The sequence below is a fragment of the Periplaneta americana genome, chromosome 3 (genome assembly GCF_040183065.1).
Source record: "Periplaneta americana isolate PAMFEO1 chromosome 3, P.americana_PAMFEO1_priV1, whole genome shotgun sequence".
In the NCBI taxonomy this organism is placed as follows: Eukaryota; Metazoa; Arthropoda; class Insecta; order Blattodea; family Blattidae; genus Periplaneta; species Periplaneta americana.
This window is the reverse complement of record NC_091119.1, coordinates 68,790,351-68,809,721: the sequence shown is the minus strand read 5'-3', so window position 1 is coordinate 68,809,721 and position 19,371 is coordinate 68,790,351. Positions and strand designations below refer to the sequence as shown.

General features: G+C 34.7%; 1 protein-coding gene across 5 annotated transcripts in view; it reads left to right on the top strand.

Annotated features, from left to right (window-relative positions):
• LOC138696140 (restin homolog) overlaps window positions 1-19,371 on the top strand; it is a 921,493-nt gene that overhangs the window by 709,392 nt on the left and 192,730 nt on the right. For all 5 annotated transcript variants that reach the window (XM_069820696.1, XM_069820698.1, XM_069820695.1 and 2 more), the window contains one exon: window positions 16,983-17,096. In XM_069820696.1, the coding sequence (XP_069676797.1) occupies window positions 16,983-17,096 (114 nt within the window). The remainder of the gene's footprint in view (window positions 1-16,982; window positions 17,097-19,371) is intronic.

The following is a 19,371-nucleotide window of genomic DNA, read 5'->3' as shown; positions in this document are numbered from 1 at the left end:
ATAACTTATGATTGTATTGTTTATTTTTCTATAGTTTTATGGTCATGGAAACGTGACAATTCAGTATGTCACGCGTTAGAGGTCTCTTATTGTGGGCTCCTTGCTAGGTAGTGCGCAATTCTCTAAATATAAACCCCATTTCAAACACGTCTCAAAGAGTACAAATCTCCCTCCTCCATCCAACCTTCATCTCTGTCTTACCCTGTTCCTCCTGTTTTTCCATCTCCTTTTCTTTTCCAGGTCGTAAATGTTCTGAACTCTTTTTATGGCTTATATTAATACATACAGTGGCGAATTTATTACAGCTGCCGTTGCAAGCTTAGTTCCATCCTACAAGTCGTGAAGTTTAACCTCGTCGACTTTTACTTAAAGATATTACTTTCAATTTTCTAAAGTAAAATGTTATGAAACGATGGCTGTTACTTTGATTATTTAGGACATACAGAGTGTATGTAAGAAGCCATAATAAACAGTTAGTACAGTTCACTGAACAATGAAATCATGCGTATAATACTCGTATGTTGTATTATTGTAATGGTTTGTTCAGAAATTAATTAATTATATCTGCATTTTTAATGAAATTAATAACAATGCAGGTTAAAAAATTCATCAAAGCAACTGCACAGGGAATGAAATGAGGTGATTTTATTTATATGCAAATCCAATTACGTACAATATTAACATGAAAGCAATATACAGTCTACTCCGGATGTAATGAATCTCTGCGGACTTGCATATTTCGTTCATTAAATTCAAAGTGTGTTTCCCCTAACCTTAAATAACAGGAATGGATGAAATTGTGTACAAGAAAATAAAATACTATACAATAAGTAAAATATTTCATGTTTGTGGAATGTATTACATTGTATAGGCTACTGTATACTATTACTCACAGTTGATTTACTTAAACTATGCTGTCGATCCACATCCGCTTGCGAAAGACCACGTTTTATGCCACTTATAATATTCGCCTTATCTTCCAAAGAAAACACTTTACGCTTCGACACTTTTATACAGTACATTCACTGTTTGAACACTAGAAACAGACTGATAGGGTAAATATAACAAACGTCGTTATGATGTACTCAACCTTGGAATTTTCCGGATCACTTAATGAAAACTGAGGGGGGGGGGGGTTGATGGAGTTTGAAAGCCATCGGAATCTTACCTTCATATTTTATGCTCTGGACATAATGTCCGTCCCCTTTTAATAAAAGAAGGCAATTTCATTTTCCGTTGTTTCGATGCTATCCGTCATAATGGAAATGTTTCTGAAAACAAAAGGCAGCCCTTTGACGGTGGAGGATTAGAAATAACAGTAGAGTAGTGTGTCTGAGAACAGAATGGCAACCCTTCGACGATGGAGTGAGGCAAGGTCGTCACGCTTTGCCTGGATTTACAGTAGACCTCATTGTCTAGGACTCTAGGAATCACTAATCCTACCTTTGTCCTTTGACTAAAGGAGTAAGAAACTTAGAATGTTGTTCTCAACACATTCTTTCAATTTTATACAAGAAGGCCTGACTTCAAATAAGAATTTTACAGGATACGACTCTTGTAAATTCAATTTTTAAAGTTCACTACCTATAACCGAAGCGAGGGTTCACTATAAACTGAAATATTAATGTACTTTTTAATATATGCGGGTCGGGACCAACGATTTAGGTTCACTATAGCCGAATGTTGACTATAACCGAGTCACTATATCCAGAATTAGCTGTATTTTATTATTTATGTTGCAGAAAACTACGTTATGTAATTGAATACATTTACAGGTTTACTCAAATATGAAAGTTTTATTCCAAGTAATTGTTGAAGTGTTGGTGGGGTGTCGTCTGATGAGATGTTCCTTACAAAAACTGACTTAATATTTTAGACTTTCTCTTGACATACAATTTTCGCCAATTTGAAGCATTTTTTTAGTTGAGAAAATACTACTGTAATATTTAAAAAATACGAGTCTCTACAGTTTTATTTGGTCTTGTTATGTACTGCCGTGTAAATAACGAATTGCAGTTCATCGCATATTCTCGGTAGTCCAGAAGTCACTATGCTTAGCCTACATCCGGAGTTCGTGGATTCAAAAGCAGTCGAGAACTATGCATTTTTAAGAGGGATCATTATTCTTAAGGTGACTTCCTTTAACAGAAAAAATAATTCTGGGAGATCCATAACGTAAACTTATGGTATGTGAAACAACCTAATGTCTCAATGAGAGAGGGGTCCAGATACAATTTAGCGGTTATTTATCACCTGAGTCAAAATTCAGAATTGTTAGTCATTGTCGCCTGTCATCCTGTCACCAGGAGCAGAGGAGAATTCAGTCTTACAGATGTCCTCACCTGTCAAACTGTTTACGTCATCAGACTAGAAAGATCTTCATACATCGCACCTAAATATGCTAGCAACCAATAAATGATTTATAACAAGACTTTGTTTTGTCTGTAGTAACTTAATTATATGCGAAAATAAAAACAATCTGTAGCTTAATGTTTAGCTAGAGCCTAATAGTTTTCAGTGGAATAGAAGTTAGTAAGCTTTAAGTTAATGCTTTCGAGGGATGAGCTTAATTCAGTACGAGGGTAGGGTTTACATAACGGCATATACCCACATAAAGTTACCCACATGTTCTTATTTTTAAATGTAATGCTGTCAGGCAGTCATAATTAGCACAATTGACTTTTCTTCTGCAAGAAAAGTAGGTCATTTCTGTCAAGCTGGAGGTAGCGAATTTAAGAGTTCAAAATACTTACATACCTACTTACAAATGGCTTTTAAGAAACCCGGAGTTCATTGCCGCCCTCACATAAGCCCGCCATCGGTCCCTATCCTGAGCAAGATTAATCCAATCTCTATCATCATATCACACCTCCCTCAAATCCATCATATACCATCTACGTCTCAGCCTCCCCAAAGGTCTTTTTCCCTCCGGCCTCTCAACTAACACTCTATATGCATTTCTGAAATCGCTCATACGTCCTACATGTCCTTCCCATCTCAAACGTCTAGATTTAATATTCCTAATTACGTCACAATAATAAACAATTTATTAATTACGGCGCGCGACCGAACCACATTTCTAATTTAAGTTTCGTACGTTCCAGATATGTGACACCTCAGTTTTGTATGCGTTTTCCCTAACCAAACTGGTACTTCACTTGAAACGCGAACATGTTTGTTGCAGTTTTCTCAAAAATGGCTCTTACGATTTTCTTTAAAATTTGCACATGAACTACACGTACCAATATCTAAAACATTTATTTGAAACTATTTTTTGTACGAGTACTTACACTAATAACGGAGATGTTCTATGTCGCGCGACTTTTGAATCATCCTGTATATATTGATTCGGCATATAGTAGCATTCTAACATCAGTTTACAATAATAATAATTCACCTACAAATATCAATCCCGAGTAGTCCTCTCTCACTTTTATGTGATTTGTACCGAAGAAAAAACAAAGGTTCTGACTAGGAAAGTAAAGTATTTTATATAGAAAAATGATCTCTTTTTACTATACCCTCATTTCGTAACAATTGTTTATTTAATTTATGCAATTCAATTGGTGTAGTTAACTTGAACCCAAAAATATTTTTCCGAACGATTTACGTTTGAAAACACGATTATACAGATAATTAATATTTTTCAATAAAATAGAGTTATTTTTTTTCCTTTTGCAGTAATCCCTTTATTTTACCTAAATAATTTTTTCACTTATATATAAGTACGTACATAATATTTCAAACACAAAGTGTTAAGTACATACCTTGTATTGGTATAACATCATTTACAAATATATCATATTTAATAATAATGAAAGCAAATTTGTAGTGCTGATTTCGAGTTAATCGCCATTTTGAACAATGAAATACCGATTAATTAGTTTAGATAAATTACTAAATTTTATGTGCATTATTTTTGGACGACTGGAATCGTGGATACTAAATATAAATAAAATACGTCCAATAGTTCAGGAGAAATCACTGTAATAAAATGTCTTGTCAGGAACCACTTGTTTTGGTACAAGGATGCTGGAAATAAACTGGATTGAATTAAATTTTTTCAGCAACGTAATAGCTACTCTGTCCTTATATATAATAATTATAATGAAAAAGTGAACGACTGCCTGTATTTTCTTCAACTGGTTCAGATTCTATGTTATTTTTCTTTGATTTCCTGGAATCCATGCTGATAATGAAATACTAACACTTGTTATGGCAATTTATTATGTTTTTATTTGGTTTGACTTTCAGTTTACCCCATCACGCTGTACGACGTATTGTTTCATGCTTTCTTGACCTCGGAACGAGGAGATGATGTGGTGAGTGCCACCACAGTCTAGTATAGACAGTCACGAAGCTTGAGTTGTGAAGGTGCTAGGAACAATAAACTGTGCCGGTACTATTTCGCATTGTCTGTAATGAGGCGACATTAGCGATCCTAGTGGTTAGCAACTATCTATGGATGCATATTTACTACGTATTGAGCTTCGTGACTGTATATACTAGACTGTGGTTACACGCTCCGACCGCCTTTTCATTCCCAAAAAGGACCGATATTCAATTCATAGCTCCACCGGGACATGATTCCGCGGTGTGCCAGTCCTACTCATAATTTATGAAGTAATGTCTCCATTTCTTTTGCAGTTTATTTGTGTAAGACAATGTTATAAATTTTATTTTTTCCGTTTCTAGTTTCTTTTCATTGCGTTCTCAATAAATTTCAGCCTCAGTTTAGCATTGGCCTATTGGAATGGAATTTACGGGAGAAGGTCACTAGGGCCCAGCATCGCGATCTGTTACGATCTATTGCACTAACCCTCAAGCTAGACACATTCCCACCCAAACCCACACTGGCTGACTACACTGATGTTCGCTACGTACCCAGGTTTCGAGTAAGCAACCCGAATATGAAATTAATATTAATGGAGCAACCTTTTGAATAGTTATTAAGATGAAGCAATTGCTTCATCTTAATTCTTCCATAATACTTGGGCCCTCGTCTCCAGGCCAGCCCCCTCTGTGCGTCGCCAGCCGGCGATCGGGGAATGCTATGGAATGATGACGAAATGGAGAAATGGTTACGAAATGGTGTAGATGTGTAATATGGGGGAAAACGGAAGAACCCCAAGAAAAAATACCCAATTGCGACCTTGTCCGCCACAAGTGTAATCATAGATTTTTCAATGAAAAATCCCAGCCGATCGGAACTCGAACCTGGGCCGCCTGCATGTAAGCCTATTAGTGTTGGCTTTTACTTGAGCTCCGGTTTAGATTGTTGATAGTTTGATAATCTGTAAGTACTAGGCAAAGCGACCTTCGTGTGACTTTTCAGTTGGCACCGTCATTTTGTCTTTATTTTATAATTGGTTAAATTTTACGTTAGTTTTTATTCACTTATTTTAAGGTCTTAAAAGTTCAAGACCGTTGTTTTTATCCACACGAATTTAATTTATACAACTTGCAGACTTCATCTGCCTTTGGAATTACCAGAACCTCGTTTTTATGCACTAATTTTATTTTTGCTAGACTTCTTTAAGAACAGTGTATTTAATGGAAGTTCGGAAACTTAGTTATGACGTTTTTACTACTGTAATTTCATATTCCGAAAAAGTTGGTAGGAGAGACAGACGGCTGTACTTCGAGCAAAATAAATTAGGAGAGCTCTCATAAAATTTAAATGAGGGTCTACCGAAAGATTCGAAATCACGAATCGCGAAAGGGTGATTACATCACGTCAGTATCCTGACTTCACAAAACAAATTGAAGGATGGTACTCAATATCCTCTTCGCTACTGCGTATCATATCAGGCACAAACAGATTACATAAACAGTAGTTATATAAGCAGCTTGTCCTTTCGAATACGTGCATCAGTACAAATGTGTTTCCGTCATGCAAATACAGAATCACGTATATCTGTAACGAGATGTTCCGTCAGTGTTTTCCTATTTAATGACTTGCTTATAATTTTCTGCTGTGCCGCCATGTTATCCACTGTAACTGAATAGAGCTGTGTTGTATAGTTTTTTTTTTTAATATCGTCATTTCATTTTCAATATTGCCGCCGAAACGCATTAGGCTACAACGCTTCCGTGCCTAAATTGTTTTCAATTGATTCCCTATATCACATGTCAAGCTTCCTGGACGACATTTTCCAAAGATCTACATAAATTTTCCGCTCGGTTGCTTTATTAAGGAGTTAGGTACAGCTTACAGCAGTAAAATTTTGGAACTATTGAGCATTTGTTTCTCCATTACTGTATCTTGTACAATAATGAAAATTAGTATGTGTAAAACACAGTCCTTCTGCTATATGAAAAAAAAAAGTTTCTATATTTCTACGATTAAAAAAAAATATATTTACCTCCCCCCCCCTTCACTGCACAGTAAACTGCCATCATTTTGAATTTTGAAATATATATATATATATATATATATATATATATATATATAACTTTTTTAAATCGTAAAAAAATATATATTTTTTTTTCATATAGCAGAAGGACAGTGTTTTACACATATCAATTTTCATTACAAGATACAGTAATGGAGGAATATTTCCAAAAATTTTAATGCTTTAAGCTATACCTAACCCCTTAAGTCTTTTCTAAACTTAAGCCGTTGTTAGCATATCGAAAATGTCTGTAATATCACCAACATTCTACGATGAAGATACCCAATGTATTTATCGCTGAATTAAAAACGGATTAATTTACTGTTGATGGGTGAGTTATTCGTGGACTTTGGTTGAGAAAATCTATAGATACGGTACAACTTCAACAGACAGAAGGTTGGTCAGAATTATCAGAAGCCTCTTATGGAAATCGCTCGATTGGTTTGACAGCTGTGAGAGACTGACTTACTGTTCCTTTCTTTAAAATAGTCCATGTTTCGAGACTTAAAACAAAAAAATATACTTAGGCCTAATGCTTGGTCGAATTGCATGTTGTGTATCACAGTGTAGGTTTACTAATGGGTAGGCGGTAGAGGGGATCCTCGATGCTTCTTGTGTCAACAGTCGCACCTGCCTCTCGTTTCAACATCTGCTCCGGCAGCTGTAGGGAACCTGTTGATCTGGCTGTAACACCGGTTGCAGCGGAAAAGGATAATCGGTCTTTTAATTCATGGCTATAAAGCATGTAATGTAATTTTGAAAACTGAGTGGAACCCACAGTTTTAGGTTCGAATTTCTTCTAGGGATTAGTTGTTTGACTATTATCTTTGCTAATCTTCATGAAGTTCTGGTGTCGATTCGACCGGTCACACAGCATTTGCGAGTGATTACAATCTCCGAACTCTCAGGTGTTGCACCATCTTCAGGGATTACTACGGTTATATGCTCCGTGGATTACATATCTTGGGAGAAGGACCTGATTATAAATTATTTTAACAAAGTCCAATAATATGAGGGAAATCCGGAGTTTTACGAGAAAATGTGTCGCAACATAGTTTGTGCATTCACTCGTAAAGAATCTCAACGTGAACTTGGACCTCCACACCGGCGTGGTTTGAGGATAGCAAGAGAATTTCATGTTGTTAGGCTGCCCCAAAGGTGATTTGTATCCCTCTTCGACTGATGACATTGTTCAATTATTCCCAAGCTTTTCCCCAACTGTAAGGCGAATGTCAGGTAATTTCATGGCGAATTTTCGTATTCATCTCGTCCTCATCAGTTCCACGAAAGCAGATAACCTGGCCGATGACACAGCGTTGTTAATTCAACGATTAAAATTATAATATCCGTTGTTAAACTCGTCTATAATGGAGAATCGCTCGACAAATGTAATATTGTAATGCCGAATCGCTAGACTTCTGACATTTTGAGGTAGCGCGAAGTTGCTTGAGCTCAAATTATCCAATCAAATACAAAGGTAATACGTCACTTTTATAGGGACTGCGTGAAGTTCTCCGAATTACACGGCACAGTTAACAAATTATTGCATTGTAGCGCATTCAAAATATAGCCTAGTTCCCGGGTATCTCAGTTGGTAGAGCGTTGGTACGTTTAACCAAAGGTCCCGGGTTCGATGCCCGGTCCCGGAACAATTTTTCCCTCGAAATTATTCAGTCCTATATTCTTTATTATAGTATAAATAGTAAAAATATCGTATTCTAGTGTATATAGTATAAACAATTTAAATTGTAAATATTAGTGTAATTGTTTAAGTGGTCCATGTTTTGTTTTGCTCCACTTTACGAAACAAGAATCGCGTGAGCCGTCGGTCAAGTACTTTACTTACTATATGCACGCGCGTCGTCACTTAAAAACTCCAGTAACATTTATCTCTTGTAGCTCCATGGGACAAAGTACGGTCCCTAATTATCAGTTATTACACAGATTTAGTTAGAAGAATTTCCATGGCCTACCTCAACACGTCATATTGAGGGTCCTTAGTCTGGTCTGTAAAGCTTTGTAGTTGAACGACTATTTTAATAAATAAAAAAACTCATTCGCAGTTTCATATATTTCGTAGAATGTGGTTTAATCATCGTTTGTTTGTAGGCCTACGTTTACGAAATTGTCTGTATTACAAAGAAAAAAAAATAGTCAGTTGACAGTATTTTTTCCGCCGTTTTCTTAACACAAGTTAATCTGTGAAAATAGATTCTTTTTTTTTTTAGTTGGTTATTTAACGACGCTGTATCAAGTACGAGGTTATTTAGCGTCAATGATATTGGTGATAGCGAGATGGTATTTGGCGAGATGAGTTCGAGGATTCGCCATAGATTACGTGGTATTCACCTTACGGTTGGGAAAAACCTCGGAAAAAACCCAACCAGGCACTCAGCCCAAGCGGGGATCGAACCCGCGCCCGAGCACAACTTCAGAGCGGCAGGCAAGCGCCTTAACCGACTGAACCACGCCGGTGGCTAATAGATTCTAGTGTAGGCATACTTTAACTTCTTATATGTCTTCGTAAACATAATCTCTCAAAATGATGGACATTCATTTCAGCAAATTTTCTTGTTTTTTTCCTTCCATTTTTTTCTTCTTCTGGTTTATGTTAGATTCTATATTTTGATATGTGTTCGAGTATCTGAGGGAGATGGTAAATATCATATTTAATAAGGAGCTGCCAATATAGTTTTGTATTATTTTAAGTCCCGTAAGAGAGTTTAATTCACGCCATATAATAAGAGCTTGAAGAGTATACCTTGTAGTAATAAATTGCATAATTTAAGAAGGCTGATAGAAATATAATAGCCTACTTTGTTGTACTTCTACTGTCCATCACTAGTTGTATCCAAGGCTGGGCAGTATTTGAAATATATTTTTATTTTGTAATTTGTAAGGCTTTTCGAAAGTATTTTGTATTTAACCCTCAACTGGTATTGCTTTTTAAATGTACGTAAGGATATCTAGCCATATGGGTCTATATTAACTCATAGATACCAGTTGAGGGTTAAATACATAAAATTGATGTATTTTGTATTTCAAATACTCAAAATACTTTCTTCTTCTTCTTCTTCTTCTTCTTCTTGTCATGAAACCCATTGCCGTAGCCCTTGATTTAATGCAAAGTGAGAAGACTTGCTATTAGGGCCAACTTTTGTCCACATTAATTTCCACCAAAAACAGATTACATATTCTGTTATCTAGTAATCTATGCCAGCTATTCCAAGTAATTCCAATCCTAATAAGTTCGCTTTCATTAAAATTTTAAAGGGATGTTTGATCTGATCCCAGAAGCAAATTAAGCTATTTTGGCAACTTGCTTCCAGCCATTATTTAAGATGAGATAGCTACCTGGCACTTGCTCAACAAATGATAAGAAGGGGATACAGAATATGTGTGTGAAATCCGCTGGGCAGTTCTCTGCTACACCTTTGGTCAGTTCAGACGATGACGATGAAAACAGTTCTTATGTTTTCAACTCAAATACAACAGACAATTGAAAAGCAAAAAGAAAAGAACTTGTCTACTGCGGAGTATGAGCTCATATAATTCTTCAATTCTACAACCCTGTGCTCTCTAGAGAATTACCAACAGTGAAACAAGCTTTTATAAAGTATAATACAAGTTTGTGTTCCTCTGCGCCTGTAGAAAGATTGTTCTGTTTTGTAGGATTTATTCATTCACAAGCAAGGGGATCTTTATCTGATAAACTTCTTAAGAAACTGTTTTTTTAAGGGAGCACTAATTATTCATATGTAGCATAATTTCATTGCTGACTGGGAAAAGTAAGAATGTTCAGTTACAGTGTTTATATAAAACTTCGAGGTAAAAATACTTTTAATGTTAATATAATATTTTAGATTTTCAGTAATATTCTTACTTATTTATATATTGTATCGAGTATTTGAAATACAAATGTATTTGGTTAATTTTTTTAAAGTATTTTGTATTTGTATTTCAAATACTATTCTTTGAAGTATTTGTATTTGAAATACTTGGATGTCAGTATTTTGCCCAGCCCTGGTTGTATCTACCATAAGTTGACGCCTGTAATCGGATGTGGCACTTATGAAACAAGAATTTTATTCTTAGATTTTATGAAATGGAATTGTAGGTACTAGTAAACATTCCGTGCGTAACTTGAGAATAAGAAACGTTTCCGTTTACACTTGTATAGATTAGTTCACACCAGACGCAGAATCTTATGTTCAAATATAAATAACGCTCTTAATGCAACAAGATAGCAGGCGTCTCGTTTGCAGATGTTCTTGCTGATGAGGATTCACATGCTCTCATTGTTGAAGCGCATCTCGCATCCGGTGTGAACTCACCGTGACTTACAACAGTTTTCGTCGAAACTTTATCATTCTAATCGTGGTATAAAATATACCTCTTCGAGCTTCGCAGAAAAGTGATACGAAAACTGTCGTCGTAAGTGATAAACCGGTTCTGGAGCTTGCCCCTAGGCCCAGAGACTGTGGGTTTAAATCCTCTCGAAAGGAAGAGATTCTTAACGTGACTTCCTTACAGAGGAAAGTAAAACTGGAGTTCGGTGTCGTAGATTTACGAACGCGGATGATACTATTGCTGACTCAGAGTTCTATAGATAAAATTCGTTATCCATTTGTCCATGTGGAAATTCGAATGTATTTTGTCCACTCTCAAAGAGGCACAGATACTGTTTATTCAGCGACGATCTTCGTGTTCTTGAAGTAATGAATTGTAAGTTTTCAGCAAAGTATAAACAAAGTTTGAAATGAGGACCAGTAACTTTATGATGGACTATCACTCAGACGCTCTCCACCATTATGGAAGAGAATAGACATATGCCCTTTATACCATATGAAGAAGTAGGCCTACATTTTTTCGTATTCACATGGAGGTCATATAACTTAAAACCACCAGTTTCTGACTTACGTTCTTTTTACCCCGCAACATAGATTTATTTTATTTCAATGTACTGAACAAAATAGTTACTAGGATAATAAATTATATACTTAGGGAATACATTACCAATACTATTATTCCCTTGGTTTACAATATTTATTTTTCTGACTTTTTTATTTTTTGGACAAATTCGTTTCTCTCACTTACGCTAGATTCTTTCTTCTATATTCTTAGAATTCTCACCCTAGTCTTTATTGTATCTAAACAGAAAATAATAATGCATGGTGATAACGTTAACGACGACGACGACCACCACCACCACCACCATCATCATCATCATCATCATCATCATCATCATCATCATCATCATCATCATCAGCATCAGCAGCAGCAGCAGCAGCAGCATAATCATCATCATCATAGGCCCTAAAATGTTAGGTCAGGTGATCCGTTTCCTCACACAAAATTAAATCGCCATTTAATTGTTTTAAAGGCCTTTCTACGAGTAGTATTCTTTTTCCTTCCGGTCGCCATTTTAGCATTCTCAGGGAGATTCTGTTGTCATCCGTTCTTAATGTCGTATCAAGTTCTGCGTGTAATTTCTGATTTTTTTTTCTAAAATAATGTAATTTCTAATTCTTGTAAAATTCCTTGATTTCTTTTACGGTCTAATAAAATGTATCCAGGTGTTTTCATCAAATTTTCGTCTCTGCAGTACTTAATCTTGTTAACTTTTGTTTCGAAGTGTCCAAATTTCGCTACCATATAACAAAATTTGAATTGCTAAGGTGTGTATACTCTTGTTTCTTTTTTAACTGGATTAGATTAAGAAATTTTAATCAACATGTCGAATATTTATTTACTGGTATTTAATTAGTTTTGTTTGAAAAGCTTTTTCACCTTCATAGTATGATGATCGACATCCTATATAATTAAATATATTTTTACTTTTTCTAACATTGTATTCTCTAGGCCTACTCCTATTTTACTTCTTACAGAAGACTATGGGTTTGGACATGGAGACTGAAATATTCATACTAAAATCATTCAAGATACTGTTCAAAAATGCATTCAGTTCTGTTTTGTAGTTACATGTTATTACATTCAGAAACTTTCATTATGTAGCTCTGCATACTAATGAAATCAGTGTAGGTGACAGTGGACAACCCTCTCTGACTCCCCTATTATTCGACAACGTAATAATTACCTTCAAGTAATGGATCCCTTTAACTAGTTCTCTTCTCAGTAATAAATATCTTCCCGGAACTCCGCTCGGATGTGGATTCGTTTCCCGTTTGGGCTGGTTACCTGGTTGTTTATTTCCAAGGCCTCCCCAAACCGTATGGCGAATGTCTGGTAATCTATGGCGAATTCTCGATCTCATCTCGATAAATACTATCGCGCTGTCACCAATTCCATCGCCATTAAATAACCTAGTAGTTGACACAGCGTCGTTAATAAACTAAAAAGGATTAAATATCTTTAACCAAGACTTGACATACCTACACAAATAGCCAGAATCCTATTCATGTGGTGAGCATGGAATAAAATCATTTCTTAAGACAGCGATCTGATTGATTCAAGCACATAATTATGAGGTACCTAATGAGTACAGAAGATAGCATACTACCGGTATAAGCGACATGCGTCCAGTGTTAAGGTTGGTTCATAATAAACCGGAAACGATAACGGTAATATTGTTAAAAATAAATGTATTTAAATGTGAGCATTTACAATTAACTATTGTGAATGAGCACATTGAAATACATTTATTTTAACATTATTTCCGTTCTCGTTCTCGTTTCCGTTCTCAGTTTATTGTGAATCAGCCTTAAATATATGACACGAACGCAGTAAGATGTGCACGTTGGATATAGCTTACGATTATGGTAGGATACATAAGAATTAGTGTGGCAATCAAACAGTGAAGTATATACCAATGTTTTCAACAAGAATAATAGAACTTGCAGCAGGTTCAGATTTGAATATTGTTTTATCAAGTGCGTATGAATGGTGCAGTATTTAGAAAAGATAATAGATCGGACTTTTTTCATTACTGGTGAGGGACAGGAAATCATAACGTTTCTATAATTGACTTTGTCTTCGTCTTAAGATGGCCAAAATGTAACGTGAGTAGGAAATCTTACTCATTGGGTTCGTTAATAAACAGCTAAATCTACTTGACTGATCCAGTGTCTGTTACGGAAAAAGTTCGCAAGAAAATTAATATCGTACAACATTATGATGTGTTCCTCAACAAAAAAGCATAGAAGATTTTCAAGGTGCTAATAGCCTATATCTCTGGTGTGTAGCGCAGCACCATGGAGTGTGTCGCGAAATTTTGGAATTGAAAAATAAATTTTATGCCATCCGGAACGTTTCTTTACAACGCATTTTTTTATTTACAACGAAGTCTTTGGTATGATATATTTTATTTTGAGACAGACTTTACTAATGAAACGTGAACACCTGCAACAATGCTTACTAATTCATTTACTCTTACCACTAAATAATAAACAGAGTTCAGAATCGTCAGAAAATGTCGGTCAATATACGTGTGAATGAATGAATGAATGAGTGAATGGATATCGGTCAATCAAACAATCAATGAATGAATCATCGAATATTTTTAATATATATTAATGACTTATTAAAAATTGACAATACAATGATGTTCATTATTCTTATGCAGATGACACAGTTTTACCTTTTTTGGTAAAACCTGGTATGATGCACACAATAATTCAAATATTGGACTTAAATTAATAAAAAAATAGTTTGATATTAATTATCTTTCTACCAACGAAAATAAAATCATAATTATTCCATTCTCATTATCTGAAAAATGTAACAAACCTCCTACATCTATATTAAGTATTAAATTACATAATTCTGATTGTTGTCTTATACAATGTAAATGTCCGATTATTAAGGAGTCCTCTGAAGTTAAGTATTTAGGTATCACTTTCGACAATCATTTAAAATGGAACCAACACATTAATTACCTTTGCAATAAATTACGTAAAATAATATATTATTTTGTTTTATTGGGGAATTACTTGTCAATAAGTTTATTGCGCACAATATTATTATTATTATTATTATTATTATTATTATTATTATTATTATTATTATTGTATCTCCAATGGGGGTAGCCCTAGTTTACATATGTATGCTAGGGCTGTAGTTTTACACAAAAAAATAGGCCTACGCATAAAACAAATTGAAAAGAAAAATAAATTAGCTTACACAATGGAAATAAAACATAAACAGTCCGTAATTTAAACATTGCGATTGCAAATCAAACGTCAGGCATCAATTGAGACATACAGAAAACAGTTACAACACATAAATATAACATTTCTTATAGCCGTACTCTATAACACAATTAAGCAACTTTCCCTAACATACATAATAAATTAATACATAATAGTCACACAAACACAATCAAGCATCCCATAACTATGACTCACATACACAACAAATCAAGCATCCTCTACAACACATACACTTCAACATGATAACTATACTTTTAAAAGTTACAAATTTGGCTCCAGAAGAATAAATAGGACACTGTTACTAAATACTGTTATTTTCTACAAGGTCTTAAATACACCTGTAATAAATCTGTGAAATTCCTTTATGCAACATTGCTTCAGAAGAACTTTTGTTATTGATGGTGAGAAAGTTGTATCGCACATGCTAAGGTGGGTTTCTAGCCGGTATCTCTTGCGTTCTTGTAGCGGGCACTCAAATAACAGGTGGTCGACAGTTCGTGTGGGGTGTTCACAGGGACATGTAGAGCCGTTTGGGTTGTCAATTTTGAAACGTTCAAAATATGAATTAAATTATCCGTGTCCAGTCATGAATTGCGTGGATATGTATGATGGTTCATAATTCTTTACGGTTAGTCTATTTTTAACTGTGGGAAAATATAGTGATTTTGTGATTTGACCATTTGTACTATTTAACCACATTGCATTCCAGTCATTTAAGATGTCCACCTTCATTTGCATTTTTACATAAGAGAGGGGTTGTTTAGAATATGTGTGTTCTAAACAACCCCTCTCTTATTGCGCACACTATACTTAACTTTATTTCAATCGGTAATTATGTATGGAATTATAGGATAGGGTAGTTTATTTAAGTCCAATTTTAATCCACTTTATTTATTACAGAAGAAAATAATTAAAATATGTCTTCATAAACCTATTGATTTTCCATCTCAAAAATTGTTTTTAGATTTTAATGTTCTTAAAATAAGACAAATTTATTATATTGTATTAATAAAATTCATAATGAAAATCGAAATAATTTTGAATTGTATTATCATAGTTATGAAACAAAAGGTATGAATTCTTTAAGATTGTTTAAACCAAAATGCAACACTGCTACATATTCAATCATAGTAGTAGTTTAGGCCCAAGAATATATAACAAATTTATATTTAAATGTCCTATTCTTGTCAATTCTAATAGTTCTAATATTAAATTTAAAAAGTTATGTATGGATTTTATAAAAATTGAAAAATTATGAATTTAAATTTATATATTCTTACTGCGTAGTAGATCTAAGAAAATCGAAATAATTTTGAATTGTATTCTCATAGTTATGAAACAAAAGGTATGAATTCTTTAAGATTGTTTAAACCAAAATGCAACACTGCTACAGTATTCAATCATAGTAGTAGTTTAGGCCCAAGAATATATAACAAATTTATATTTAAATGTCCTATTCTTGTCAATTCTAATAGTTCTAGTATTAAATTTAAAAAGTTATGTATGGATTTTATAAAAATTGAAAAATTATGAATTTAAATTTATATATTCTTACTGCGTAGTAGATCTAAGACAAATTGTATTATATACTTCTTAATTTCAATTCAGGAATCCGCCCCTGAGCACGAGTTCTACTCTTTCAGGGGCGAGCTAAAGTTTTTCTGTATATATTATATTTTATGTTACAATTAGGCCTATTAGCAAAATAAATAAATAAATAAATCAGTCAATCAATGAACGAATTAATCAATGAATAAATATAAGTAAATAAATAAATAATAGGGCCTATGATAATATAATTACTATCCACTATTACAACCTATAGTACTACTACTGTTATAAATTGAAAAATAGTTGGTGCTCCCACTTCACTACGATTTTCTGAAATGAAAATGTGCATCCCTAATAAGAAGTGAGTAACAAAATGCTTCTACATTTCCTGATTTACTTCATATCCGAACACGAACATGGTTTGAAGATATTCACATGCTTTACTTTTGACTTCGCTGGGCTAGATAACTCTGGAGAAACAGGAGACAAAGGATACGTTCTCAGTGCCTATGAAAGGGATACAAATGTTTCACTCTTCTGATGGGAGTCGAACCCAGGACTGCTAGATCCGTACGCAAAGTACTATCGCTTGAGATTAGAGACGATATTAGCAAATACTGGAACACTTTTAGTAAGCTCAAATGGCCTTTGGTAGCAATCAGAATCTTTACCAGTAATTTTAAAACTCTCCTTTGGAGATGAGGAGCCGGCACGTGGTCGTGTTGTGGGAGAAGTGGGCGTGGGGCGGGAGGTTTTGACACGCACTGAAAGTCGTGATTTGTCTGGGAATTCAGAGTGTACGTCTTATCAGATGCGCGGCTCCTCTGTCGCATTACTGATACTGTGTGTGTGTGTGTGATTATTTCAGAGAAGAACGGAGTTAACGTGACCGCTGTGGTCGACATGAAGACGCCGCCGACACGCAAGCAGGCGTCGCGACGCAACATCCCTAACAGCGGACAGAAACCCACGCCTCTGAGGGGTGAGTACAGAAATAAGAAATAAACAATGTGACACAGTTATTGATTGCGGCGCGCGGTCTTGATGTCGAGGTGTATTGCAAGGAGCCAAGCTAGAAGACGTGGGAAACAAAGGCGCAAAGTTACATGCAGGACTTTCCCGGAATAAGGATGTAACCAACAAAACTATAATTCATATTTCAGGAGAAAACAAAATAATTTCAGGGACATATTGAATGCAATAATTTATTTTTATACATGAATTTTCAAAATTACTTTTTCCACCAAAGTCAAATATTTCTATAATTTGATGTTACATCTTTTTTCCGGGGAGGTCTTCAGTTATTGGGGGGGACCATACTATAATGTGATGTCTGATGCCATTTTACACTGGATATAGTTTTTTCTGAAGTTGCAAGAAAATTATTTCAAGATACGACAATTATCGGGACGCAGATTCACGATTATGTAATATTATTGTCCGTTTACAGTCTGATGCTGCTTGAAAATTATTTCGAGATTTTAATGGAAATTCATCTTTTTCCAAATTTTTCATTCCCGGTACCGAGAAATTCTTTATCAGTATAAAGTCTGCCTCTTTACAGAAATTTCTCCTAAACTATTGGTTAAGTTTTATTTATTTTTATAGACCAGCAGTGACCAAAACTCGAGCTGCAGTGATTACATGCGACAGACAGCTTATGAAATGAGGAAAGGGAGAAAAGGTACTTGGCATGAAGACTACAACCAGTGGTGGTTCCTGTACTAACATCTTGATCAATCCCGCGGATACAATTCTCGAGCTTTGTTGTATCAGTAATGTTACTGCTGCCATCAAGAGCCAGTGAATAATATATGATTTGTCTTTCTTCTTTTTTTAACTTTCCTCTTGAATATAACTAGGAATTTTTTTAATTCTTCTCTCGATACTTGGTCGAAAAAAATTCGTAGTTTTTCAAAATTAAAAACTTCTTATGGACAAGTTATTTAAGCTATTTTAATCGTTGCTTTTGAGAAATTCTGTTCTATTAAAAGGCTTTAGACACGAGATACTTCAAATCCCATTACGTAGCTGATTTCCTTACATTTATTTATGTAATTTTTGTCTTCCTGGCTATGATTTAAGACATGTCAATTCCTGGCGATTAACAGTTTGTTGGCACATAATATTGAATCAGTTTTTCTACAATATTATTATTAAATGAATAACTAATAAATAGTTACCTTCATCTAAACATTAAGAAGATTAAAAAATGAGGTAAAACCTAATCATTTTATCCTTCTAGGGAGAAGATGTAAAATATTAATATTTATGCACGTACAGAAGAATTATAGAAACACATACTTAGTGGTCAGTAATAGTGATAATCATAATAATAATAATTATACATTATTCAGCGTGGCAATTAATGTTTCTATATACTCCTAATTGAACCGTTGAGCAAAGTAAACATATTACATTTTGTACGACAGAACAACAAAAAAGTTATCCTCATTCTTCACGAAACCACCTCTTACTGCTTGTAGAGACAGAGTTTGTAGAGCGACATGATACCGCCACTGCTTGCCTTTAGTACGTGAATGAAACGCACAGCAATGTACAGGAAAGTCCTCGTACCCGTTTGAATGTCTGTGATTACACGATGTAATCACGACACCCACTTTGGTCACCGCTGATATAGACGCTGATATCAATCTAGGCACTGCAGAAGATAAATGACCACAAGTTCAGAACTAAGTTTACACGACATAACTTTAAAGTCATGCCTGAAGCATGCAGCGGGATTGAATAACACTCAATAGAAATGTTAATATAAGAAAAAGCTAGAATCTGCGTGAAACATATTTTTTGCATGATCGTGTTGTTTGCTGTATTTACAGGTATTGTTGTTAGGCTTTGAAAGTTAGAATTCCCACACTGAAATAGACCCATTACAGTGCATTTACCGTTACTTAGTTACAATTACAGTGCAGTCTTGCGAAGGCTTTGAAACATTATTGCTCTACATTTTCAGTGCAAAATATATAGTTACTTGCAATTTTAAAAATATGATCGCGCAAAAAGATGTTGTACACTACACGTTTGTAAAGTGCATTACAAAATCTCGTTTTCCAAACTTTTACTCAATTTTGTAAAAAACACTTCCCAGTCTTGTATCGTAATATCCTATTACGTCATTATTGGGATATTATATCCCTAGCTCTATCTATCTCTGTAGCTGTCTCTAATCAAAATGCAAGATCATGTAGAATTTTCTGGAATCCGTTGCCACTTTTAGTGAAGTGCGTTGTGTATGG